General features: G+C 34.6%; 1 protein-coding gene and 1 long non-coding RNA gene across 2 annotated transcripts; one reads left to right on the forward strand and one right to left on the reverse strand.

The window, feature by feature from the left end:
* Positions 1 to 1,334: 1,334 nt before the first annotated feature.
* LOC120178934 (protein NRT1/ PTR FAMILY 3.1-like) lies at positions 1,335 to 5,058 on the reverse strand. Its single transcript, XM_039184693.1, has 4 exons — positions 4,909 to 5,058; positions 4,604 to 4,821; positions 3,957 to 4,516; positions 1,335 to 2,279 (listed from the first exon to the last, which is right to left on the reverse strand). Exons 1-4 carry the CDS (start codon positions 4,991 to 4,993, stop codon positions 1,394 to 1,396), a joined length of 1,749 nt encoding a protein of 582 aa, XP_039040624.1. The 5' UTR covers positions 4,994 to 5,058; the 3' UTR covers positions 1,335 to 1,393.
* On the forward strand, positions 2,173 to 26,141 carry LOC120178935. The gene is made up of 4 exons (XR_005521567.1): positions 2,173 to 2,313; positions 8,338 to 8,348; positions 8,483 to 8,487; positions 26,131 to 26,141. It is a non-coding gene; the product is annotated as an uncharacterized LOC120178935 (long non-coding RNA).
* The last annotated feature ends 737 nt before the right edge of the window (positions 26,142 to 26,878 follow it).

The following is a 26,878-nucleotide window of genomic DNA, read 5'->3' on the forward strand; positions in this document are numbered from 1 at the left end:
TACGTGGTTAATTTTATTTTATTTTAATTAAGATGTGGTCACTGAAACGTTTACTTCTATTAGTTTGATGATGTGACACGTTAGTGAAAGTGTTTAATTTTCATTTTAACCTCTGAACTTTATATAAAATACTAATTAGGGATCTTTTTATAAATTCAAAATAATTTAAGGACAAAGTTATAATTTACCCTTTTTCTTAAATGTTATCTTCCCCTACCCTCATCTTCTCGCACTGCACACTTCCATAGGTTCCCAACCCAATGGCTTTCCACCAAGCTCTGGTCGCCACCAACAACGCTCCTAACTTTCCACCCATCAGATGAAAGCATCAGATAAGGTGGTAAACTTTGTGACAAGTCCCGAATCTGGATACTCCGAAAAAATGTTTTCCACAATTATCACTTTTCCATTGTCCGGTAAAGCTTCGTAGCACTTTTTTGAAAATTTTCAAGCAGCTTTCGTCGTTAAAACCGTGGGCCAAGGCCATAGAGTCTCTCGAAGCCATGGTACCACCATCCTCGTTCTTGGTAAAGAATTTGCAGACGGGGCCAAGGCCATAGAGTCTCCTACTTTACCGTAGGGAAGAGTGCGAGAGGAGCAAGTGAGGACGGAGTAGCTCGACAGCACTCGAAACATGCTGTATAGCATGAGAGGCGCATCAGGGTTGGTGGTGGAGAGCTGGGCATCCACTTCTTTCGTCGACAGCAAAGCATCCGGAGCAGCTTTGTTGATGATCCCAAGCAGGTCGAGCTCGATAGCCGACTTGAGGGTCATGGGTAACGGTGACGCAAGGGAGAGTTTCATGGCCATCAACATTGTTTCCTCATCGGAGCTAAGAGTGGAACAAGTGTTTTGGGTTGAACCCATCGTTTTATCTGCTCTCAAACTCTGAAAAAACTTTGGAGATTGCAAAGAACGAAGCTAGGGGAAGAAGATAACTTATTAAAAAAAGGGTAAATTAGAACTTTATCCCTAATTGCTTTGAATTTATAAAATGGCCCCTACTAATGTGTCAGGTTAGAAAATCGTTGAAGGTTTAACAGCAGTTTATGTTAAGTTATCACGTCTTAATTAAAATGAAACAAAAGTGACAACATATTAATCTTTTTGGATCGAGTGACCATATATTTAAAAAAATAAAACAAAACTGACCAACTATGTAGTTTATCCTTAATATGATTGGAATGGGTAAACCAAAGTTGGAAGATGAAAAAACAAGTTTTCCAATTTTTTAACTTTTTTAATCTTCTACATAATCCAATACTTGTAGTTGATTTACATGAAGCTCATAAATTAATCTACCAAGTTTCTTCTCGGCAACATCTATGACTTCACTAGACATATCTAAAGCTAACATGTATTACCATAAACTATAGTTCTATGTGCAAATTCATCAAACCTTGCTGGCAAGCTCCACTCCATCTTCTTCAGATTCACCGTCGAATTTGCTGTGGATTTGAATCGGCTTAAGAGTATACAGCTTGGCGCAAGAGATATAATAAATGAGATTAACCACTTGCAAGCCGGTGATCAACCAGTAAAAGTACTCCAGTCTTCCCTCGTTTAAATTGTCATCCGGTAGCCAATTTGATCCATCAGGTTTAGCACTGAATTTGTGGACTAATGAAACCAGCAATGTGCTCACGTAATTCCCAACCGAGATCGCAGTCCAGAACAAAGCTGTAGCACTGCTCCTCATGCTTTCCGGGGACTGATCATAGAAGAACTCCAAGTGACCGATTGACATGAATGCCTCGGCTATTCCGTGGAGACCGTACTGAGGCACGAGCCAAAAGACCGAGATGGGGATGACCGAGTGAGGCTTGTCCTCGAGTCCGTGTGCCAAAGCTACTTGTTTACGCTTCACTTCGACGAACCCCGCTACGAGTGTGGCTAGTACCGAGATACCGAACCCGATTCCCATGCGGTGCAAGAAGGTGATACCGCGGTCGAGCCCCGTGAATCTCCGGGCGAAGCGGACTAAAACACGGTCATACAAGGCTATGGTGGAGAGCATGGAGATCATGGTGAAGACGGACATGGAACCGGCGGGGATTTGGAATGAGTTGGTGAGGCGCCTGTCCATGGTTTTGGCTTGTTGAAGGGAGAATGTGCCTTGCTGAGCATAGGCTGTGATGAGGAGGATCCCTGATGCCCATATCGGTCCCATTCGGATCACTGACTTCAATTCCTCAACTCGGTGAACTGTGTTTAGTCTCCATAGATTAGGAGCTTTTACATTGTCTTCTTCAGTCACAATTGTTGCCTTGTCAAGAAATCTGCAACCCACCATTCGTCGTATACATTCATCAAGTAACTACTCATAAATCCAAATTAAATCATAATTTTCAATTAAGTTAAAAAAGATGGTCTTACTTATGTGGTAAAATCTTAAAAAATTGTATTCGCCTTCAATCACTCAATTAATTCAAATTAAAAGGTTATATGTAAACACTTAAGAAAATTAGAGTATTAGTTTTTCTAAACTTTTAAATACAGTCTTTTAATATCCACTCATTGAGTTATCGAAGATAAAACCTACACATTCACATCACCACCGTTCAACTCTTGCTAACACATCTTTTATTCAATTTGGTCTTGATATACACCATTTATATGTAAGCAAAAGCTCACTATGACATGTACACTTTTCAGAAGATGTGATAAACGTTATTTTTTTTCTAAAAAGTAGGACTCACATTATATATATTTATATATAACATTAAAATAATATTATTTTGATAAATAATATTTTAAAAATAATTTTTTTATAAATAATAAAAAGAGTTTGCTGATGAGAGTTTTTGTTTCATTGTCGTGAAATGGTGTGTGTGTACGGTGGTTGTTTGCCGATGTGATCTGAGGTTGTGGGTATGGCCGGTGGTCCTACCCCCAATGGTAAGTATGTGTATGGTGGTTGTTTGCCGATGAGATCTGAGGTTGTGGGTATGGCCGGTGGTCCTAATCCCAATTATTGCCCATTCACATTCACAAATTATTCGTCTTTTCTTTTGCATGCTTCAAGGATCCCCCCCGTGGACAGCAACAGTGATATTCGTGATGATAAAAAAATACATTGCCATTTAGTAAAATACGATTTAAAAAAAAACTGTGATACGGATCAAATCATTTAATATATATATATATATATATATGAAGTTTTATCATGTGATCTTATTATTATTATTTTATTTTGATTCATAATAAAGTAATTTAAATTAATAAAAATATGAGAAAAATTTAAAACAAATAGAACTGATGAAATCAGGGGCTGATGTACTAAGCTCTTCAGGGTCAAATGTATATCATTATTTTGAAAAAATTATTAAATTTAATGTAATATATTAAAAAATAAAAAATTGTATACCTATTAATTTTTAAAAAATATTTAAATTTTAAATTTTATTCTTAAATTTTTAAATCTATCACTAAATGAAACTTTAGGTCATAATAATTAAGAATTGGAATCTTTTTATATGATGAAGAATTCATAAAGTATTATTTTATAAAAAAAGATTTTGGAAAAGTTTAGAAAAGTGAATGCATGGATATCTCGTTTAGGACGAAAGTTCTTTGCTACCTATAGAAAACTATAATAAAGAAATTGAAAAATGACTAATATATTATAACGTGTGTGTATATATTATTAATGGGGATATCTCAACTATAGTGACAAATTATATGAAATGTCACAATTAAGCTATGTTGTAATTATGGACCACAATGAGATTTTGTGTCATGAAAATGGATGGAGTATAATTTTATGTTATGGGATAAATTTATAAAATTTTAAGGATCAAACAAATTATTAATAAAAATATAAAAAATTATTTAAATTATATGAAAATTTTAAATTTTTAGTGACCAGTACAACAATCCTCTAGGTTGATCCCGAGTATAACTGTTAGATGAGAATGAAATTGAAGATGGAGATTAGAAATGAAGAGAAAGCGTACCTCATTTGTTTACTGTGAACAAGCTTTCCACCTACAGAAATCGATGCGTCAAGATCTTCGTTCCGGTACAGCAACTCAGGATCAGAAACCATAGCCAATTTCCTCTTCCTGAAAGCTGCCACAGAGACCTGTAACAACCGGGTAAATGGACTCCCTGCAGGGTCCATGTGCCGGTAAAGCGGGTAACCGGCGACGAACGCAATGATGGAGATGAACATGAAAATGGTGGGAATTCCAAGACCCCATCCCCAGCCGATGTTGTCTTGAATATACACAAGCACCGTGACAGCCACTAGGATAGATGTCCCCATCACAAAGTAGTACCAATTGAAGTATTTCCATGTCTTGGTCGATTGGTTCGGATCCGTTTCGTCGAACTGGTCCGCCCCGAATGCTGCCACACACGGCCGGATCCCGCCCGACCCCAAGGCTCCGAGTAGGAGAGATCCGTATAGGATTGCCAATTGTCCTGAAGTAGCTTGTTGGCACACTTGCTCGCCTTTACAAGGCGGGGGTCTAAGTTGTGGAAGTATTGCCGACAGTGTTAAACATGTCATCGCCTAATCAATGAAATAATAACATGAGTGTTGGTTGTAGACGAAAGAACATTGAATCTAGGGGGGGGAGAGAGAGAACCGAGAACTCACTATTTGGTATATGACGGAGGAGACGGTTAGAGTCCAGAAACGACCGGCATATGCATCGGCGACAAAAGCCCCGAGCAATGGCGTCAAGCCCGCGGTTCCGCCAAAGTTGGTGAGAGTGTTGGCTGCTTTTGTTAACGGCATATGAAGCTGCGTCGTTAAGTAGCTAATCATATTAGCGGAAAATCCTACCACGGCCAACTTCTCACAGACCTCATTCGCTGCATCATATATCAAAGAAACCAAAGTTATGTAGCACAAATTTGGGAATGCAACTTCAAAATAAAACATAATGAAATTAAGCTTACAAAAAATGAAGGGCATGGTGATGAGCCCTCCCTTGGGCCTTTCAGCATTATTTTGCTCGTTATTGTTCTCCTCCATTTTCTCCATCTAGGTTGCTGCAATTAAAATGGTACCCTTGAAGCCTATTTATAATAGGCTGGAAGGAATTAATTTTGATATAATTGTTAGTATCCGACTTATTAATCGACTAATCATGATCGAATACGTCAGAAGCCCAATATGAAGTGATCCGGGAAGGAAAGGTTTTTCCACTGTTACAAATCAGTGCAAGCCGTTAACCTTTTTTACTGCCATATAATTGATAGAAATTTAATAAAGAGTTGGACTGGGCGTGTCTTATATGAGATGAAAGTGACCATTTCTCAATAGGAATGACACATTAATTGGTGGGCAAAGATGTTTGGCAATTTTTGTTATTTTTAGTTTTTAATTAGTTGAACTGACAACGAATGTTCCATAAAAATCGAAATGGTAATATCACCAATTAATTGATATTTTTATTAAACTCAACTTTTTGATAATGCAACCACAAATTTATTGTTTCAATTAAAATTATTATTTTTATTAAAATGATAAATACATTTTTTGGAGCCTAATCACACCCTAATCTAAAGTTGATGCTGACTCCTCAAATCACGTTTTATTATTAACAGGTCATTAAATTATTCGAGACGAGATTTTTTAAAAACCAGTTATTGAAAATTAAATTTTTTTTTAAGAGAAAAATTGTTTCAACAGCTTGGCGACTCTCTTGGGGATTTTTTTTAAAGAGTCAAGCCATTAGTCGATTAATTGATTGTCTTTGTAATGAGAATTGTGAATTTGTTTTAATTTAATTTTTGATCCATTGTTTGCTTCAAATGAATTGCATGTCTATAATTTGATTAATCACTAAAAAGTTGTACTGATTTGTTGAATAATGTTTTCAGATAAAATAAAAGTTCAAGATTTTGAGAATTTTGTTTTACATTGTTTGCTTTATTTATACTTTTCCTCACACTACACAGCTGTATTTGCTTAACATGAGCTAAAAACCTGCTCCATCCTATTTAAGTAAGAGTGAGAAGTTACTCTATCATGTGGTTTTCACCTCCGTATGGGATAGTAGATCGCTCCTGGGGCTCACGCATTATGGTTCTTATGATGGTTTTCACCTCCGTATGGACATAAGGAGGTGTGTCCCCTCAAATTGAACTTAATCTGAAAGCCTGTGATGGGCCATGATTGAGGGTTTGACAGCCCAAGGGGACACCAACAAGGACAATTTGAGAACCCTATACTTTAGATACGAGCTCAACATATAGTGAACATAGAACCCGAACCTAGGTAGAGCCTAACCCAAACCTTAAGAGTCTCGTGAGGAGAGTACACAAGAAAAAACTCTTTTGAGTCCTTTAATTTTTCTAGTTTAATTTTTTTTTCGAGTAAATGCATGCGAACTAGAGATCATGCAGTTAGGTTTATTTTTTTCCGAATAAGAATGCGAACTAAATGGCATGAGGTTAGGATTTTTATGTTAAACAAAGCATGGGGGTAGAAAGCATGTTTGGGTAGGATTTATTATACCATGTATGGGTAGTAAAGCTGTGAGGGTAGGTTTCATTTGATGCTTATAGTACTTACTATCTTGTTGTTTATCCTATATGTACTAACCCGTTTTTGCTCGGTGTCTATTTTATTTTGATTTTATTTGCATGCATTTACATCTTTATGTCATACAAAGGTGTTACTTCGTAAGTGATTGACTAAATAGAAGGTTGTTCATAATGAAACAATAAATTAATAGCCATATAGACAAACATTGGAGATCCAAAGATGTTCAAATTATCCATGAAGAAAGACATCCGATGAATGAATGAATTTGAAGCTGGTTGAAGACTTCCTTTGAAAGGACCAAAGCCAAGATGTTTCCTCAAGAGATAGATGCAGTCAGATCAAGGACGAGAAAACCCTTCACAAAGGCATGAAGACCACTTCACAAAATAAAGATCTCTTGATTCAACCAAAAATAATTTAAGGGCATCAGGCGTTGTCTAATGTGATAAAGTACCCCGACAACTTCGGGTACAATGTTAGGTTCCATAAAGATTAAGGCTCAAGGAAATGAAGAAGTAAAGAATCGTAATTTTATTTTGACTACCTGGTGTAATAAAATCTTGTTGTCTAAATGAATGTTGTTCTATGGTGGTCACTTATGGATTTAACACCTTTTGCATTTTGCATCTACATTTGCATTCGCACTTCTTTAATTTAAGCATTTTTACATGCATCAATCCTGGAGTATGGAGTAATTTATGGAGTAATTTGTGGAGGAATCCGTAAAAAAATGTTGAAGGAAAGTTGAAGCCACCTCATTCGGAATGAGAACCATGAATATGAAGCTTGGGGCATGACACTAAGAACTGTAGGGTACAAAGAAGAAAGTTACAGAATCTGATCGATTCAGAGGCATGGTCATTTAATGAGCAAGTGGGCATTAGATTGTAACAACCCTGCAGATCTAGACAAGCACCCACATGTCTGATGAATAATGGGGCATCCTAATTGGGAAGGGATCATTTCATCCGTCTTGTAGCTCTATTTCACTTGCATTGTCTTGTTTGAGTTTGGTTTTTATTCTTTATTTCTTTATTTACCTAAATATTTTGTCAAAATGTTTGGTGATTAAACTTATGTTACCTTTTAGGATTTTGAGCAATAAATCAAATTTAAATATGTTAGTTCTTTGAGTATCAAATTAATTAAAGATTATTTTAATTTTTCAAGAATTGTAGATCTTGGGCAAGTGGCAGAATTAAACCTTTCATATCCTTACCAAAACCAAATTTTGACACTACATTTTTCTGAGACTCAAAAGTCATACATTTACCTTTTTCGAGACACCAAATTCATACTTTTACCTTCTTGGGTAGAGTCGATCTTTTTATAACACTACATTTCTCCATATACACGACTTAAAAGTCACACCTTTTTCATTTCAAACAAAAAACCATCATTTTTCTAATATACCAATAAAACTTGAATGCCTTAAGTGCAAAACTTCCATTGGTCCGTGAATTTTCCTGCAAGCAGAGACAAGATGGGGCATCATGGAGCAATTTTCTGAAGATAAGCTCAAATAATCAGGGCATGCTCGAAGCAGGAAGAAGAGAAAATAAAATGATTTAAATAATTCTATCATGCATTGTTTTCATGTGAATAAAAGTTAATCTTGAATATTCATCCCCCTGGAATACCTCTTATTGCAAGGAATTTTGTGTATGAAATGATGAACGACTTTCTTTTATTTATCCCTCCACAAAAAGAGAAAATATTTCCCTTGTTGTCCCCTTTTGAACCTGAATCATTTTTCTTCTAATTCAACATTAACCAAGGATCACGCTCCACATTGGGGGGGACAATGTGAAGGAAATCTGCTCACATGAGTGAAGACCATCAATTCGTGTCGTTGCAAAATAAAGTGAAAAATAATAATGTACCTCGAGGTGGATCAAATACAATGCGTTCGAAGACCAAATCCAGTCAAGAACAACAAAAGAAGATCTAAATGCAAGGAGGAGAAGGAGGTAGTTGAAGACTAAGTCAAGTCGACAACAAAGAAAGAAAAAGAAAATTAAAAGAGATGAAAAAGATGAAAAAAAGAATAAAATAGATCAAGTGTTTCAAGATGAGTGACTCAATGAACCACAAGCCATGAGGTTTATCAAGTACAAATGGTTTAAAGATCCAGATTCAACAAGAAAAACAAGAAATGCCGAAGATATAACAAAATGAAGATGATCTCTAGGGTGAAAACCCAAAAATGGGCAGTCTAGAGAGATCCAGGAAAAAGAAAGAAAATAAAACACAAGTAGCAAGTAGATCCAAGTCAGGCAAGGTAAGATTGAAGGTATCAGAATGAATTGATCATTGGTTTAATTACCCTTAAACACTTGTTTGGGCCTATTTATCCCTTTCTTTCATAACCGTGAGACCTGGCCTATGTTACGTACTTGAAAAGTTCATTATAATCATATGTGGATTTCAAGTGAAAGTGTAACATCCTCAATACCGGGTTAGTGACTAAATTGTAAAGTCTCAAAATTTGGTGGTTAAAATAAAATGAATGAATAGTGTAAAGATTTACATGTAAATTATTGTGTAGGATGGAATTGAAAGGAATAAGGAATGGAAGGACAATAGAGTAATTGCAAGGAAAAATAATTAAAGAAAGGATAAGAATATATATATAAGGATACACGTGGGTGGAAGGGGAGAAAACACCCAAGGCTTCCAGAGTTCTCTTCTTCTTCTTTCTTCCTTGTGCGTGTGAACAAAATCAAAGGTAAGATTTTTGATTATTGAGTTTCTTGTTAAATTTAAGATTGGTTTTTGATTATTAGATGATAACTAAGCTTAAGGAAAGCTTAAGTTATCTTAACATCAAAGGATGATGGAGTTAGGAGAGATTTAAGATTTGATGTTCTTATATGAAATCTTGGAATATAGTTCATAACTAGAATTGAAAGTTAAATTTGGTTTGTCATCAATCTAATTAAGATATACGAAGTGTTAAAAGTGGAATTCAAACATGTTGAATTATTGATGTAATTCTTGAATTACATATGAAGGATAGGATTTGGAGGTTTAAGATGAAATAAATGAGTATAAATTGGTTTAAGGATGTGTACTAGAGTTAAGAATGAAAAAGGGGATTAAACATGAAGGATTTAATCCAAAATGAATGAATTTTCGGGTTCAAAAAGAGGATTCTGGGCAGAGTGCATCGATGCATATTCATAGTGCATCGATGTATCAAGGTTAAAACACAAAAATTGTTTGAAGGTGTATCGATGCACATGTAGTGCATCGATGCACTCTTTTAAAATAAAAACATCGAATGCAATTAGTGCATCGATGCATAAGGCATGCATCGATGCATCCCATTAATAATAAAACATCGAATCATTTTATGCACCGATGCACAAGTAGTGCATCGGTGCATACCTTCATTAAAAGAGGAAATTGACATTTATCTTAATCTAAAGAGTGAACCATTAGAGTATATTAGCTATAATAATGATATAGATCCATGTGTGATTATGTAGATACTAAAAGTAAGCTTATTCTGGAACGATCAAAGGATTAGAATCGAATCAAAGCAAAGCTAAGGTGAGTGCATACTATATGTATAGTATAATGGAATAAGACTTGTGATAAGTCTAATCCCTATATTAATTTTTATAGTACAATAGTTGTGAACATGCATACATGATAATTATTGTAATACATGCTTAAGGCATATATATGTTCATGTGATTGGATAAATGATGTATATATATGAATAGATTCAAATACACATGTGATATGATATGTGATATGAGAACATGACATGAAGTAAGTGACATGAGCTACATGATCACAAGAGAAATGACATGAGTACATGAACATATGAAATATAAGAATAATGCCCATAGTATACGATATGAGAGCTATAGGTATAATTGGCATGCCAAGAGTCGAGGGTATAATAGTCCTTCGGTATGTACTGGTCCTATGGGACATATATAACAGTCATTCGGGATGAATACTGAACTAAGGTTCGGTGCCCCATGAGGGAATTGATACGAGCTGTGGTGACAGCATTAGTGCACAACCTTAATGTACTCACATACCTCTATTCTCAATAATATACATGGGCAATTGAAATACAAAGTAAAGTGAAAGTGGTACAAGAAGGTAAGTTTCGTACATACATGATATGATTATATATGTTATTGTGTAATAGATACATGCACATTGAAATATCATGAAGGAAATGGTAAGAATGCATATTTATGAAGATATTGTTGCATATTCATTTATTTCCTCACTAAGTCTATGACTTAGCGTGTAAGTGATTTACACGTAGGTAGAATAGAAGTGGCACAAACATCAACATTATTAAGAAATCAGATCAGAAGTAATTGACAAAGTAGGTATTTTGTTGTGTATAGAGTGTTGGTATGTAATAAGTGGTGAATTACGAATGCTCTGATTAATTTTGTATTAAGTGGTCTCTTTTATGTCAATTTAAGTATTTTGTTTTAAACAAAGTTTTAAATTCCCGAGATTTTTCTTTAAGAATCAAAGTTTGAAAAGTCAATGTGACATCTCGGACTTGTATTCGGGTCGAATATGAGTTAGGGGTGTTACATTTAATGGTATCAGAGCTACGGTTTAGTTGATTCTTAGCATAAACCGGAGTCTAAAGTGTCTGATAATGTATACATACCAACAAAATAGTGGAAACTTCTGATATGATGGAATAGTAAGTATGCTGTTTTGCTAATAGAACTATATGGTTGTATTTTTATAGATGTCCAGATGAGGTAGTTCTAGGAATGAAGAGGGAGATGATAGACCCGCTGAAAGCAATAATTCACCTGCCCTGGCCAGACAGAGTGAAGAACAGACATCCTCTGGAATGCCTGTAAATGATCAATATATATTCTTTAGAACGTTAGATGCGGTATTGACGCGTTTCCAACCTCCTGTTACTTTAACTCTAAAATTAAATGTTGCGAAAGAGTTGAAGGGATTAGGAGCTCCAGAGTTTAGAGGGGAAGCCGATGAAGGTCCTGTTAGTGCGGACCTTTGGCTTAATAACGTGAAGGTCATGCTTACGGGACTTCATTGTTCCAATGCTGAGAAGCTGGATGGAGTAATTTCCTTGTTGAGAGGACAATCAAGGATCTGGTGGACCAATGTTACATTGAGGATGTCTAACACCCAAGTAACTTGGTCATTGTTTTTAGAAGAATTCAAGCATAAGTACATCGGAGATCAATTTGTTCGTCAAATGAAGCACGAGTTCATGAATCTGAAGCAATGGAATCACACTGTATATGAGTACGAGTGTGAATTCAATAAGTTGAGCCGCTTTGCTGCCGAGCTAGTTCCTACAGAGAAGGATACTTGTGAGTGGTTTGTAGAGGGGTTACGTCATCGGTTGAAGGAAATGTTAATTGTCTTGAATTTATCCTCGTTTCAAAAGGTATTCAACCGTGCCAAGGCTCTGAAAAGAGCTCAAAACGAGAGGTTTGAAAATTCGAGAGCTCAGACAGTCAAAAGAACGGGTGCTTCTTCAAGTTTCGCACCATCAAAAAGAGGTAGAGATGCTGGTTTTCAACCCCAAGTTAGATCAGAGTCAGTGGCATCCTCCACTAGAGGATCAAATCAGATGAGAAGTAGACAAACTCAGTCAGTAGGATCTGGACTTGGGAGATCTAATCAGAGTCAAGCCAGACAATGCCCACATTATGTAAAGAATCATTCAGAGATATGTCGGATGATTTCTGGAGTCTACTTTAGATGTGGGGACGCTAGGCATTTTGTTCGGGATTGTCCAATGTTAGCTAGTGAATCTACATAGCCAGAGAGATCTATTTTTGCAGGCCAGAGATGAAGAGGTAGAGGTAGAGGAAGAAGCCAATCGGAATCCTCTGCTCAACAAGAGATACACTCCACTGCTCGAGTGTACAACCTCAAGACCAATGAGGATTGTGATAACCCATATATTATAACAGGTACCTTTCTATTGTTTGACAAAGGTGTTATTGTATTGATTGATACAGGGTCTATATATTCATACATTACTAGTAAGTTAGTGAAAAAATTGAACATTCTGTTAGAAACTACTAGCAATGAGGTGATAGTGACGAATCCGTTAGGACACAGTACTCGGGTAAATATGGTGAGTCGAGGATGTCCCATACGAATTCAAGGAATTGAATTCCCTGCTAATCTGATGAAATTACCTTTCGACGAATTTAAAGTGATACTGGGAATGGATTGGTTATATCGTTATTACGCTAATATCGATTGTAGATTGAAAAGAGTAACGCTGAGAAGTCCAGAAGGGGTAGATGTGGTGGTATTTAGTGAAGGATGGAATCCATTGGCAAATGTAATTTCAGTAATGTTGGCGAAGAAGTTATTGCTACAAGGATGTCAAGGGTTCATTGCTAATGTGCTGGATGTTAGAACCAAGGAGAAAGGGATTGAAGGAATTCCTATAGTCAGAGAATTTTCCAATGTATTTCCTGCAGAGTTGCCAGGTTTACCTCCAGACAGAGAGGTAGAATTCCAGATTGAGATAATACCGGGAACAACGCCCATTGCAATGGCACCATACAGGATGGCTCCAAAAGAGTTGCAAGAAATAAAGATTCAATTACAGTTGTTACTAGACAAAGGGTTTATTAGACCAAGTGTATCACCTTGGGGAGCTCCAGTTCTATTTGTTAAAAAGAAAGACAGATCAATGCGGCTTTGTATCGATTACATACAGCTCAATAAAGTGACCATCAAGAACAAGTATCCACTTCCCCTAATTGACGATTTATTTGATCAATTAAAGGAAGCTTCAGTGTTCTCAAAAGTTGATCTACGTTCGGGTTATCATCAATTAAAGATTCAAGAGAAAGACATTTCAAAAACGGCGTTTAGAACAAGATATGGTCACTATGAGTTTATCGTGATGCCGTTTGGAGTTACGAATGCACCAGCTACTTTTATGGATCTAATGAACAGGATATTCCAACCTTATTTGGATCAGTTTGCTGTGATGTTTATTGATGATATTTTAATATATTGAAAGTCGGAAGAAGAGCATAGTTCACACTTACAGATTATTTTACAGATTTTACGAGACAAGAAGCTTTATGCTAAATTTTCTAAATGTGAATTTTGGTTGAATGAAGTGACATTCCTTGGACATGTAATTTCTGCAGAAGGAGTTCGAGTGGATCCCCAAAAGATTAAAGCTATTATGGAGTGGGAAGTTCCAAAGAATGTATCAGAAGTTAGAAGTTTTTTGGGGTTAGCTGGTTATTATCGAAGGTTCGTTAAATATTTTTTGATCATAGCATTACCCCTAACTAAACTGTTGAAAAAGGAAGTAAAATTTGTTTGGACTCAAGAATCTCAAGAGAGTTTTGAAAAGTTAAAGAATATTCTTACAGAAGCTCTAGTGTTAGTTCAACCTGAGTCTGGCAAGAACTTTATAGTGTATAGTGACGCGTCTCATAGTGGTTTGGGATGCGTATTAATGCAAGAAGGCAAGGTGGTGGCCTATGCTTCGAGACAACTAAAACCGCACGAGAAGAATTATCCAACACACGACCTAGAGATGGCGGCAGTAGTGTTTGCTTTAAAGATCTGGCGTCACTACTTGTATGGTGAAAAGTGCTACTTGTATACAGATCATAAGAGCTTAAAATACTTGATGACTCAGAAAGAGTTGAATTTAAGACAAAGAAGATGAGTGGAATTTCTCAAGGATTATGATTTTGTGATTGATTTCCATCCCGGAAAGGCAAATGTGGTAGCTGATGCCTTGAGTAGAAAGACGTTTGCAGATGCTAGATTATCATTAAGAGAAGATGGTGCAATCTATGCAGAACTGACTGTCAATCCAGCATGGCTAGATCGAATTAAAGAATTGCAAGCTAAAGATGGAAAGTGTTTAAAGAAGATACAACATATAAGGAATGGAGAGGGTACGGATTATGAGATTAAGTCTGATGAGAACTTGTATTATCGAGAAAGATTGGTAATTCCGGATGATGATGAATTAAAGAATGATTTGTTAACAGAAGCTCATTGTAGTCAATTGACAATGCATCCGGGAGGGAACAAAATGTATATGGATCTCAAGAGTCGATATTAGTGGCCGGGAATGAAGAAAGACATTACGAAATTTGTATCAAAGTGTTTGACTTGTCAACAAGTCAAAGTTGAGCATCAGGTTCCGTCAAGATTGTTACAACCAATTTCAATTCCTCAATTGAAATGGGAAAACATAACAATGGATTTTGTGATGGGGTTGCCTTTAACTCCGAACAAAAAGGATTCAATCTGGGTGATCGTAGATAGATTGACTAAGTCAACCCATTTTATTCCGGTACGAACTGATTTCTCCATGGATAAGTATGCAGAATTGTATATTAGAGAGATTATACGTTTGCATGGTGTACCTATTTCCATAGTTTCTGATCGAGATCCTAGATTCACATCACGGTTTTGGAAGTCATTACATGGAGCATTGGGAACTCGGTTGAACTTCAGTACAGCGTTTCATCCTCAAACCGATAGTCAATCTGAGCAAACTATTCAAATTCTGGAGGATATGCTAAGAGCTTGTGTCATTGAATTCAAAGGATCGTGGGAAAGGTATTTACCACTTGCTGAATTTGCGTACAACAATAGTTATCAGTCAAGCGTCAAAATGGCTCCCTATGAAGCTCTATACGGAAGAAGATGTCGTACGCCCTTGAACTGGTATGAACTTTAGGATCGAGAAGTTATTGGTCCTGAATTGATTCAGAATACGGAAGAAAAAGTTCAAGTAATTCAGAATAATCTGAAAGTTGCAGCTGATAGACAGAAATCGTATGCTGATCTAAAAAGGAAAGAGATTGAATTTGAAGTCGGAGATAAAGTGTTCTTGAAAGTGTCTCCGTGGAAGAAAGTATTGAGGTTTGGACGGAAATGAAAGTTGAGTCCTAGATTCATTGGACCTTACGAGATTTTTAAGAGAGTAGGACCAGTAGCATATCAGCTAATTTTGCCACCTGAAATGGAAAAGATACACAATGTCTTTCATGTCTCAATGCTTAGGAAATATCGATCTGATCCATCCCACATTGTGACTACTGAAGAAATTGAAGTTCGACCAGATTTAACTTATGAGGAAGAACCTGTTCAAATATTAGCTCACGAAGTCAAGCAACTAAGGAAAAAGACTATTACATTGGTTAAAGTCTTATGGAGGAATCACAAAGTGGAAGAAGCAACATGGGAACGTGAAGAGGACATGAGGATTAAGTACCCCTACCTCTTTGCATAATGAAAATTCGAGGACGAATTTTCTTAAGGGGGAGAGTTGTAACATCCTAAATACCGGGTTAGTGACTAAATTGTAAAGTCTTAGAATTTGGTGGTTAAAATAAAATGAATGAATAGTATAAAGATTTACATGTAAATTATTGTGTAGGATGGAATTGAAAGGAATAAGGAATGGAAGGACAATAGAGTAATTGCAAGGAAAAATAATTAAAGAAAAGATAAGTATATATATATAAGGATACACGTGGGTGGAAGGGGAGAAAACACCCAAGGCTTCCGGAGTTCTCTTCTTTTTCTTTCTTCCTTGTGCGTGTTAACCAAAGCAAAGGTAAGATTTCTGATTATTGAGTTTCTTGTTAAATTTAAGATTGGTTTTTGATTATTAGATGATAACTAAGCTTAAGGAAAGCTTAAGTTATCTTAACATCAAAGGATGATGGAGTTAGGAGAGATTTGAGATTTGAAGTTCTTAAATGAAATCTTGGAATAGAATTCATAACTAGAATTGAAAGTTAAATTTGACTTGTCATCAATCTAGTTAAGATATACGAAGTGTTAAAAGTGGAATTCAAACATGTTGAATTATTGATGTAATTCTTGAATTACATATGAATGATAGGATTTGGAGGTTTAAGATGAAATAAATGAGTATAAATTGGTTTAAGGATGTGTACTAGAGTTAAGAATGAAAAAGGGGATTAAACATGAAGGATTTAATCCAAAATGAATGAATTTTCGGGTTCAAAAAGAGGATTTTGGGCAGAGTGCATCGATGCATATTCATAGTGCATCGATGCATATTCATAGTGCATCGATGCATCAAGGTTAAAACCCAGAAATTGTTTGAAGGTGTATCGATGCACAGGTAGTGCATTGATGCACTCTTTTAAAATAAAAACATCGAATGCAATTAGTGCATCGATGCATAAGGCATGCATCGATGCATCCCATTAATAATAAAACATTGAATGCATTTTATGCACCGATGCACAAGTAGTGCATCGATGCATACCTTCATTAAAAGAGGAAATTGGCATTTATCTTAATCTAAAGAGTGAACCATTAGAGTATATTAGCTATAATACTGATATATATCCATGTGTGATTATGTAGATACTAAAAGTAAGCTTATTCCGGAACGATCAAAGGATTAGAATCGAATCAAAGCAAAGCTAAGGTGAGTGCATACTATATGTATAGTATAATGGAATAAGACTTGTGATAAGTATAATCCCTATATTGATTTTCATAGTACAATAGTTGTGAACATGCATACATGATAATTATTGTAATACATGCTTAAGGCATATATATGTTCATGTGATTGGATAAATGATGTATATATATGAATAGTTTCAAATACACATGTGATATGATATGTGATATGAGAACATGACATGAAGTAAGTGACATGAGCTACATGATCACAAGAGAAATGACATGAGTACATGAACATATGAAATATAAGAATAATGCCCATAGTATACGATATGAGAGCTATAGGTGTAATTGGCATGCCAAGAGTCGAGGGTATAATAGTCCTTCGGGACATAGTTCTTCGGGATGTAGTGGTCCTACGGGAAATATATAACAGTCTTTCGGGACGAATACTGAACTAAGGTTCGGTGCCTCATGAGGGAATTGATACAAGCTATGGTGATAGCATTAGTGCACAACCTCAATGTACTCACATACCTCTATTCTCAATAATATACATGGGCAATTGAAATACAAAGTAAAGTGAAAGTGGTACAAGAAGGTTAGTTTCGTACATGCATGATATAATTATATATGTTATTGTGTAATAGATACATGCATATTGAAATGTCATGAAGAAAATGGTAAGAATGCATATTCATGAAGATATTGTTGCATATTCATTTATTGCCTCACTAAGTCTATGACTTAGCGTGTAAGTGATTTACACGTAGGTACCAAGAAATAAGAAGATTCAGAATAGAAGTTGCACAGACATCAACATTACTAAGAAATCAGATCAGAAGTAATTGACAAAGTAGGTATTTTGTTGTGTATAGAGTGTTGGTATGTAATAAGTGGTGAATTACGAATGCTCTGATCGATTTTGTATTAAGTGGTCTCTTTTATGTCAATTAAAGTATTTTGTTTTAAACAAAGTTTTAAATTCCCGGGATTTTTCTTTAAGAATCAAAGTTTGAAAAGTTAATGTGACATCTCAGACTTGTATTTGGGTCGAATATAAGTTAGGGGTGTTACAGAAAGAGACTATCTTCAGATTTCATTATGCTTCTCATGATTAATTTTTTATTTGCAAAAAATGATTTTCTAAAATCTTTAATATAGGTAAAATAATAAATGGGGTTCAAGGTGTAAAATTTTGAATAACGTCATGAAGCCAAATGAGGATTCGAGTCAAAAACCTGAAAAGATGGCTTGAATATTAATTTGTCCAACTACAAAATAAAAGGCGGTCTTACAAATCTCTTGATGAAGCACCGCACATCCCAAATGTGTCCTTGAGAGTATGGAACTAGTGAGTATCTAAAGAAGATGAGCATAACAACCACTTCATCAAGTCAGCAGACACCCAAAGAGCTAGATATGCTATAATAAAAAAGCCACCCCGAGAAACCTTAACTTTCCAGAATCAACCTATACCTCAAATTTTTCATTAATATTAACACTTGTTCAGGGCTATAATTCTTGTATAATTAAAAGTGTAGTTGATTTGTTTGATACCCAATGAACTCTTGTTTCATAGTTTGTTTCAATTATGAACCCATTGCATAGGGCACCATTTTCAAAAAATATTGTTCATCAAAAGTTTTTCACATTTTTGAAAAATTGAAAGAGAAGAAAAACATTTTCAAAATAGGACAATCTCAAGTAAAAAAGGTCCTTGAAGGTGATGAAGCTTATTTTGCCTCTATTGGAAAAAAAGAATAAACAATGACAGAATAATGAAGAATTCCACAATCTTGAAAGCAAATACTATGAGAGATCAGAAAAAATGGAGGATAGAACTTGTAACACTTCCTTGTGACGTTGTCGGTAACCCGTCAAGAAGCAGATGATCACCTTATTCGAAATGGGCACATATCTCAGCTCTTAACAAAAATACAAGACATTTCTGTTGGAAGAATTGATCACTTCTTAAGTGTCTGTGGAATCATGAAGAGAATCCCTCAAGATATTTGATAACATTGATGTTTAGTGACACTAGAATGATACCATTCAAGATTAAGATATTTTGGCACGAAGATAGCCAGCCACGAGTACCCACATTGGGGCATTACCAAAACCAGACCGCGTAGAGATCACAAGATTCAAATAAAAAAGACATTGGGAATGAACTTCACAACATGGAATGTCAAGGACAGAAATATCGTCCAGCCCATATACCTGATCATAACAAGAATTAAATAGAGAAAACATTTCCTCCAAAATGAAGATAGAAAACAAAGACCACAAGATGATCAGACTGATCCTCAGAGGATTGTAAACCTAAGCTGGCAGGTTGCTACATCAATATTGAGGCAAGTTCTATGCTAAGTGAAGGAAGATCGAGGTCTCCACTTTGATACAAGAAGAAGAATGATCAATATTTCACATACAAGAAAGTCATACATTACATTTAGAGACATTTAAGTGCATTCATATTGTCATACATATATACATAATTCTTACAGATTTTTCAAGAAAAAAGAGAAAGAAAAGTTAGGATTCATGCCTCGAATAGAGGGAATTACATTCAGAATAGTAGAACCTCAAAAATGGAGGAACTTAATCCACAAAACGATCATTATTTTAAAGCAATACATTTTACCCAATCAATATACATTTTTAAAGGAACTAGGTCAGATTTTAGAGGTTTCTTGACTATTACTCAACCAATATGATGGTTTCAAAAGTTTTTAAGAAACTAAATGATTTCCAAAGTTTTTACTTAGTAAGTCCTTTAGACCATCAATAAGTCTTTCGAGCATGATGCTTAAATCCTTCGGGTTATCTGTATGTCTTTCGAGCAAGATGATAAGTCTTTCGGGCCATCCAAAAGACCTTTGGGCAGGATGTTTTCACATGATTTTAAAAAACATGAGAAAGTAATTTCCAAAGTTTCTCATTTAAAACTTTTCTAAAAATTTGTTTCTTTTGAAAAATAAGAAAACAATTTCTAAAGTTTCTTACTTAGTAAGTCATTCGGGCCATCAGAAAATCTTTCGAGCATGATGCTTAAATCCTTCGGGTCATCTGTAAGTCTTTCGAGCAAGATGATAAGTCCTTTGGGCCATCCATAAGACCTTCGGGTAGGATGTTTCACATGATTTTCAAAAAAAAAATTTGAGAAAGTAATTTCCAAAGTTTCTCATTTAAACATTTTCTGAAAATTGGTTTCTTTTGAAAAGTAAGAAAAAAGATTTCCAAAGTTTCTTACTTAGTAAGTCTTTCGGGCCATCAGTAAGTCTTTTGAGCAAGATGCTTAAATCCTTTGGGTCATTTGTAAGTCTTTTGAGCAAGATAATAAGTCCTTCAGGCCACCCATAAGACCTTCAGGTAGGATGTTTTCACATGATTTAAAAAAAAAAAGTAATTTCAAAAGTTTCTCATTTAAACCTTTTCTGAAAATTAGTTTCTTTTGAAAAGTAAGAAAACAATTTCCAAAGTTTCTTACTTAGTAAGTCTTTCGGACCATCAGAAAGTCTTTCGAGCATGATGCTTAAATCTTTCGGGTCATCATTAAGTCTTTCAAGAAATATGATAAGTCATTCGGGCCATCCATAAGACCTTCGGGTAGGATGTTTTCACATGATTTTCAAAAAACAAATATAGAAAGTAATTTCCAAAGTTTCTCATTTAAATATTTTCTGAAAACTGGTTTCTTTTGAAAAGTAAGAAAACGATTTCCAAAGTTGCTTACTTAGAAGTCCTCCAGGCCATTAGTATGTCTTTCGAGCATGATGATTAAATCCTTCAAGTCATCTATAAGTCATTTGGGCAAGATGTTTTTGCATGATTTTAAAAAAAATGACAAAGCGGTTTTCAAAGTTTCTCATTTAGTATTTTCTGAAAAATGAAATTTTTTGAAAAGTAACCAATTCAAAGTCCCAAAAAGGGAGAGGTTCAACTAACACTCAAGTTGAGGAAGATTCCAATATTTGGTGGTTGCGATACAAGATTCCACAAGAAAAAGCGATTTTCAAAGATTATCTTGAAATCCAAACCTTCAAGTATGATGTGTTCAGATTTTCAAACATATACTAACAAGTGGTAATGTTTAATTTTCAAATTTGATATTCTCGAAGACAAAAGAAGCGAATCTAACTCAATTCAATCTTCCCTAAAGAACAATGGAATTAATCAACATTTCTAGATCTGATTTTCCCTGAAGAAGCAGCGGAACAAATCCCTATTTTTTCCATATTTGATTTTTCCTAAGGAACAGTGGAACAAGTCTGCCTCGATTAAATCTTCCCTGAATAACAGTGGAATTAATAAACATTTCCAGATCTAATTTTGCCTAAAGAAGCAGCGGAACATATCCCTCTTATTTCCAGATTAGATCTTCCCTTAGAAACAGTTGAACATATTTTATCTTCCCTGAGGAACCCGGGAACAGGTCTGCCTTGATTCAATCTTCCCTGAAGAACAGTGGAATGAATCAACGTTTCCAGATCTAATTTACCCTAAAACAATAGTGGAGCAGATCCCTTTTCAGATTTGATCTTCAAGAATCTCTCTTGACATGTTGTTCATTTCCAGTCTCACTTAAGACAATATCAGATTTTCAAGCACATATTCGACCGGACAAAAACTAGTAGTCTCTTCGTCTTTACCCTATTCTTGTTAACACAAGCATGAGCAAAGAGAGGCAGCTGTCAACACCCGTCTTTGCTTGAAAATCATACTAGTATTATTATTATTATTATTATTATTATTATTATTTACTTTAGTTTTAGTTTTATTTTTATTTTATTTTATTTACAAGCCAAATTTACAACCCAACCGGGCCCATATTTACTCCCGAAGCCCAACAACAAATCAGACTCAAAACTCAAATAGTATACCCAAGTTAACTAAGGTTAGGGTTTGTTCAAAGCCTAACTTCTCATATTGTCGCCTCCATTGCCAACCAAGAAGATTGCGCCGTTACCACTGTTCTGACCACCAGTTTTTATTGTCCGGCCTCTGCCATGTCAACATATCATCATCATCAGCTCACATTAATAGAAAAAACTCAGACCCATTAAAAATGAAAAAAAAATCCTGAAAATCCAAGAAACATCACCTCAATCAATCGCTCCCCTCCCAGTCACATTTTCTGCACCAATCCCCTGCAACCGTCATCTCCACCAACCACGTCGGTTATTATTGCTGCTCTAACACGCCAACAATCATTTTTATTTTGTTTTCATGAATGTAACAGGGGTTATAAAAACCCCCCAAGAAAGATGTAAAAGGGATTTCTCATTCCCCGAAAAAAGTGAAGGCAGCAATAAAAAAGTATATTTTTAAAAATTTTCTTCTGGTTTTTAGAAAAAGAGATATCCGAAAAAAAAATGTAAAATGTGTATCTCTCCATTTTTCGAAGGCAATTAAAAACAAAAAAAAATCAAAATGACTTTATTTTTTTTTCATTCGAAATATAATACATTTTTTTAGCAATAATAAAAAAAAGAACAAGAGAGAAGATGTTACCTTCGGCTGAGCTATCCATTGGTATTAGGGACTTCTATTCTCTAATCCATATTATGAAGAACAACATCGGGAAAAGGTAAGCGTCATACCTCGAGATCGACCCAATCCAACGGCGGACGGTAACGATTGAGGCCTTAGAAAGTCGAAGAGTCTCGGTCATTTTCATGATACTATAGCTCATTTCACGAAAAATAGACCTATATCTGAGATGAGGGGGTCGAGGTGAGTCTTCTGGTGAAATTTAGTGGCCAAAGGTCGATGTAGCGGTCGGCGAGGGCCAAAACGGCCGGTGAGGGGTCGAAATTTAGAGAGAAAAGAAAGCTTTACTCTCTAAAAAAAGAAAATGAGGGAAGAAAGAAAAGAAAATGAGATAAGGGGTATTTATACCCAAAGCAAAACAACGTCGTTTTGCCCTATACCCGTGTGTTTTAGCTCTCTTGGTATTATCACACGTGTGGTCCTCGCTGGTTTACCTGGGTTCATTTTGGTCACCATGTTGTGTCCTTTTTGTTTTTATTTTAAATTTAACGTCCTTATTTTTCTATTTTCCATTTTTATTTTTAAGTATTAACTTTTTGGCTTATTTTCTTTTAGGTCTCCCTATGTTTGTTGTGTTTTCGCATTTTGGTCATTGAACCACCCTTTCCTAATTTATTACACTTTTATCATTATTTTTATTTTATTTTAATTTGGTCACTGTTTTGTTTTGACATTTATTAGAAATTGGTCACTGACATTTTAGTCACTGTTTATTTCTGATTTGGCTATTGTTCCTTTATTTTATGCATTTTAGTCATTGTCTATTTCTTATTTGGCTATGTTTTTTATCTGATTACATTTTGGTCCCGTAACTTATTTATTTTTTACTATAATTTTAGCACTTAATATTAAAAATGTTCATTTTAGTCACTTTTGCACTTTATTTTGTTTTAATTTTTGACATGATGATTTCTTGGTTTATATTTTAGTCATATTTGCCTTTTGTTTTATTTTAATTTTTTCATATCGCTTTTATGTTAAGTCATCTTAGTCACTAATTAGTTTTGTTCTCTATTAATTTGCATGATACCCTCATAAGCATTTCTTGACTCGAATCAAAATAATTTGACAAAGGGTAATATTCGTTCATTTTAAGATTGTCGTAAAGTGACTGCCTTAACATATAAGAAAATTACTTTCGATAATTTTAAAATGAAAGTTTATCCATTAAGTGACACGAATTAAATTGAATCTATTTTAAAATTTGGGGATTAAGAAAAATTCATGTTCTTTTAAATAAGTTCACCGAGAAAAGACTGTTAGATCGAATCGAAGGTCTCGTCTAGATGTATTTAAATAATTGAACATCCTTATTCTCATTAAATGTTGGTAAAATAAATAATTAATTGTAATTGCTTGAAGTATGCTTTTAGTTTGTTTTATTTTTGCATGTATTTTTCAATGGGGTTTCAAAATAGTAACACTTGAATTAATATTGAAAATAATAATATATTTTCATTTCGGTTGGAGTAATAAATGACTGCTTTAAGGCATGAGAGGTCATTTATTCTTGATTGGAAATAATTAGATATTATCGTTTTCTCTCGAATCAATATTTATTTTTAAGAAGAAATAGTGATATCTCTTCATTTTGATCGTAGTAATAAATGACTGCTTTAAGGAAATAGAGGTCATTTATTCTCGATTGAAAATAATTAGATATTATCATTTTCTGTCGAATCAATATTGAATTTTAAGAAGAAATAGTGATAACCCTTCATTTCTATTGGAGTAATAAATGATTGCTTTAAGGCATGAGAGGTCATTTATTCTCGATTGGAAATAATTAGATGTTATCATTTTTTCTCTTAGAATTATTTTGTGTTGTTATTTTGAATTAATAATGAATTTAGGATGTAATTATAATATTTTCTTTTTTCAATTGGAGTAAGAATCGGGTGCTCTAAGGTATAGAAGGTCGATTCTTCTCGATAGGAAATAATTAAATATTATTGTGTTTCACCCTAAAATTCAAAGAATATTACTTGTATGGGGTCTTAAATTAAATTAGACTCAAATTCTTAAATTCATTGCAAAGACAACTAATTAATCGACTAGGTACCGATTTAGGGCGTTGCGGGGGTGCTAATCCTTCCCTACGCGTAACCGACTCCTGAACTCAACTTTTTGGTAATGGAGACCATAAATTTGTTGTTTTTATTAAAATTAATATTTTTATTAAAATGAAAAATACATTTATGGGTGCCCAATCACACCCTAATCAAAGGTTAATGGTGACTCCTCGAATCACATTTTATTATTAACAGGTCATTAGATTATTCGAGACGATATCTTTTAAAAATAGATTTTAAAAATTAAATTTGTTTTTTAATAGAAAAATCATTTCGACACTTTGTTTAGTAATGAAGGTGGGAGAAAACTATAAAGGAAGAGGGAAAGAGAAGTTGTCCCTTGGTTAACTTGAGAGAGTTTCTAGCAAGCAAGAAGCAAGGTAACACACTATCAACTCTTTCATACTCCTAGTGATCATTAGAAGAGTTCTAGCATGAGAGTAAGTTATGAAGCTTAGTGTTATATGCTAATGGTAGATTACATGATTTCGGTTATAAGCATGATATAAAGCCTTATTTATGTTCCTTGTAATCAAATAAGATTTTAAAGAATGTTTGGGGACCTCACTAGGCTCTTTGGGATTGAAATATATCATTTTTCATATATGTATTATGACTTTTGTAGGTAGAGTATCGATACTATAGGGTAGTATTGATACTTGTTCTTTGTTTTGGGCAAATTTGTGAGTTTCTGGGCAAGAGTATTGATACTCTTTTAAGAGTGTCGAAACATTTGGTCATAGTTTCAAAACTCCTAGAAAGTTTTGAAACTGGGCAAAATAGAATGTTTAAAAGTATTAATACATATATAAAGTATCGAAACTTTTGTAGGAGTGTTTATACTCCTAGGCTAGTATCGATACTTTCAGTGTGTTTTGGGCAAAAAGGTCAATTTTTAAGGGAATTATACTAAAGTTACCCGAACACTTCAGTATTTCCTCACATAAGAATTCAAGTGAGAACATTAATGATGTTTAATTCAAATGTAGAAATGAGAATAAAGTAGGGTGAAATAAGACTAGCCTTGTTTAAATGCTCGGGAAAACGATCAGGACACCTGAGTTCCTTTAGTAAAGATAGCAGAGTCAAAAGTATAGATTCAGTCTGGATATCCTTAAGGAGTGCGCAAGGCACTTTAAGCTGACTAGTTTGGGCGCAAGGTCTGACACTCAAGGAGTGGGCTAGTCGAGAGTGTGGTGTCCGATGCAGAGATTCTGGGGACCATATTCTCGGTAGACTAGAGGGGTGTGTGAGCTCCGAGATGCAGAACCCTCATTTACACCATAATTTCTACCATAGAATAGAGAGTGAGTATACAAGTATACTCACTAAAGGAGAACATAACAAACAAGTAGACCATATAGCAGTAGATTTGATAGCTTGAGTATTTCAGTGACAAACTTTTAGTATGTCTTAGTTGTTAACTAGTTCAGCCTTCAAGCAGGTCCGTAGATCGAGAGTTCGAGGAGCAGCATATAGATCAAGGTCCAGACCCAGTGCAAATTTAGAGTACGTCTTAGCAGTTTTTAAGGGCATGTATATTTTATAAACCCTGATGTATCAGTTGAGTAGTAAATTTTATTAAGAGTCAGTCTGTAATATTTTGATTGTAAATATTTATTTTGGGAGCTCCCCAGTATAAAGTTTTAAATTATATTATTTCATGGATGTTTTGTTAGTGGAAATGGTCATTTTATAGTACAACAAAAGAGTAAGGTGTTGGTCAGCCACTTAAATGGTTTCATGTGGCATCCTACATCGATCGACTGTGTGTCATGTTGTTCTAGGGTTTACACCTAAACCTGAATTAAACCTCATAATGTGATAACCGAACCTGACCTATATCCGCCCTGATATGAACCCGAGATTAACCGATAAATAACTGATATACCCGACCTATTATCAACCTGACCTCTTATAAACCTAATCTGTAATTGACTCAACCTGTAAATGATCCAACCTGTTATTAAACTGAACTAATATTCACTTGACTTATAAGTTACAATTGATAAAGTTGTGAGATCTTGAATTTATAATAAACTATGATAATTAATATGATTACTTTTTAAAAGTTAAAACAAATTGTTATTTATGATAATTTTACAAATAATTAGTTATGATAATTTTTTGACAATTAAATAAACTATGATAATTAATATGATTACTCTTTATAAATTAAAACAAATTGTTAGTTATGGTAATTAAAGTAATAAATTTATTTTCTATATTAATTATAATCCTTATATTATAAATCTTAATTATAATCATTAAATTAATTTCATTAAATAATTTATTTATTTAACATGATTTTATTAAA

Source organism: Hibiscus syriacus, unplaced genomic scaffold (assembly GCF_006381635.1).
Source record: "Hibiscus syriacus cultivar Baekdansim isolate YM2019G1 unplaced genomic scaffold, ASM638163v2 tig00112383_pilon, whole genome shotgun sequence".
Classification (NCBI taxonomy): Eukaryota; Viridiplantae; Streptophyta; class Magnoliopsida; order Malvales; family Malvaceae; genus Hibiscus; species Hibiscus syriacus.

Coding starts and splice junctions, on each gene's coding strand:
- LOC120178934 (XM_039184693.1), bottom strand. CDS start 4,993: ATGGAGAAAATGGAGGAGAACAATAACGAGCAAAATAATGCTGAAAGG. Junction 4,517..4,603: donor CCTCCGTCATATACCAAATA/GTGAGTTCTCGG, acceptor TTCATTGATTAG/GCGATGACATGTTTAACACT. Junction 2,280..3,956: donor GTTCACAGTAAACAAATGAG/GTACGCTTTCTC, acceptor GGTGGGTTGCAG/ATTTCTTGACAAGGCAACAA.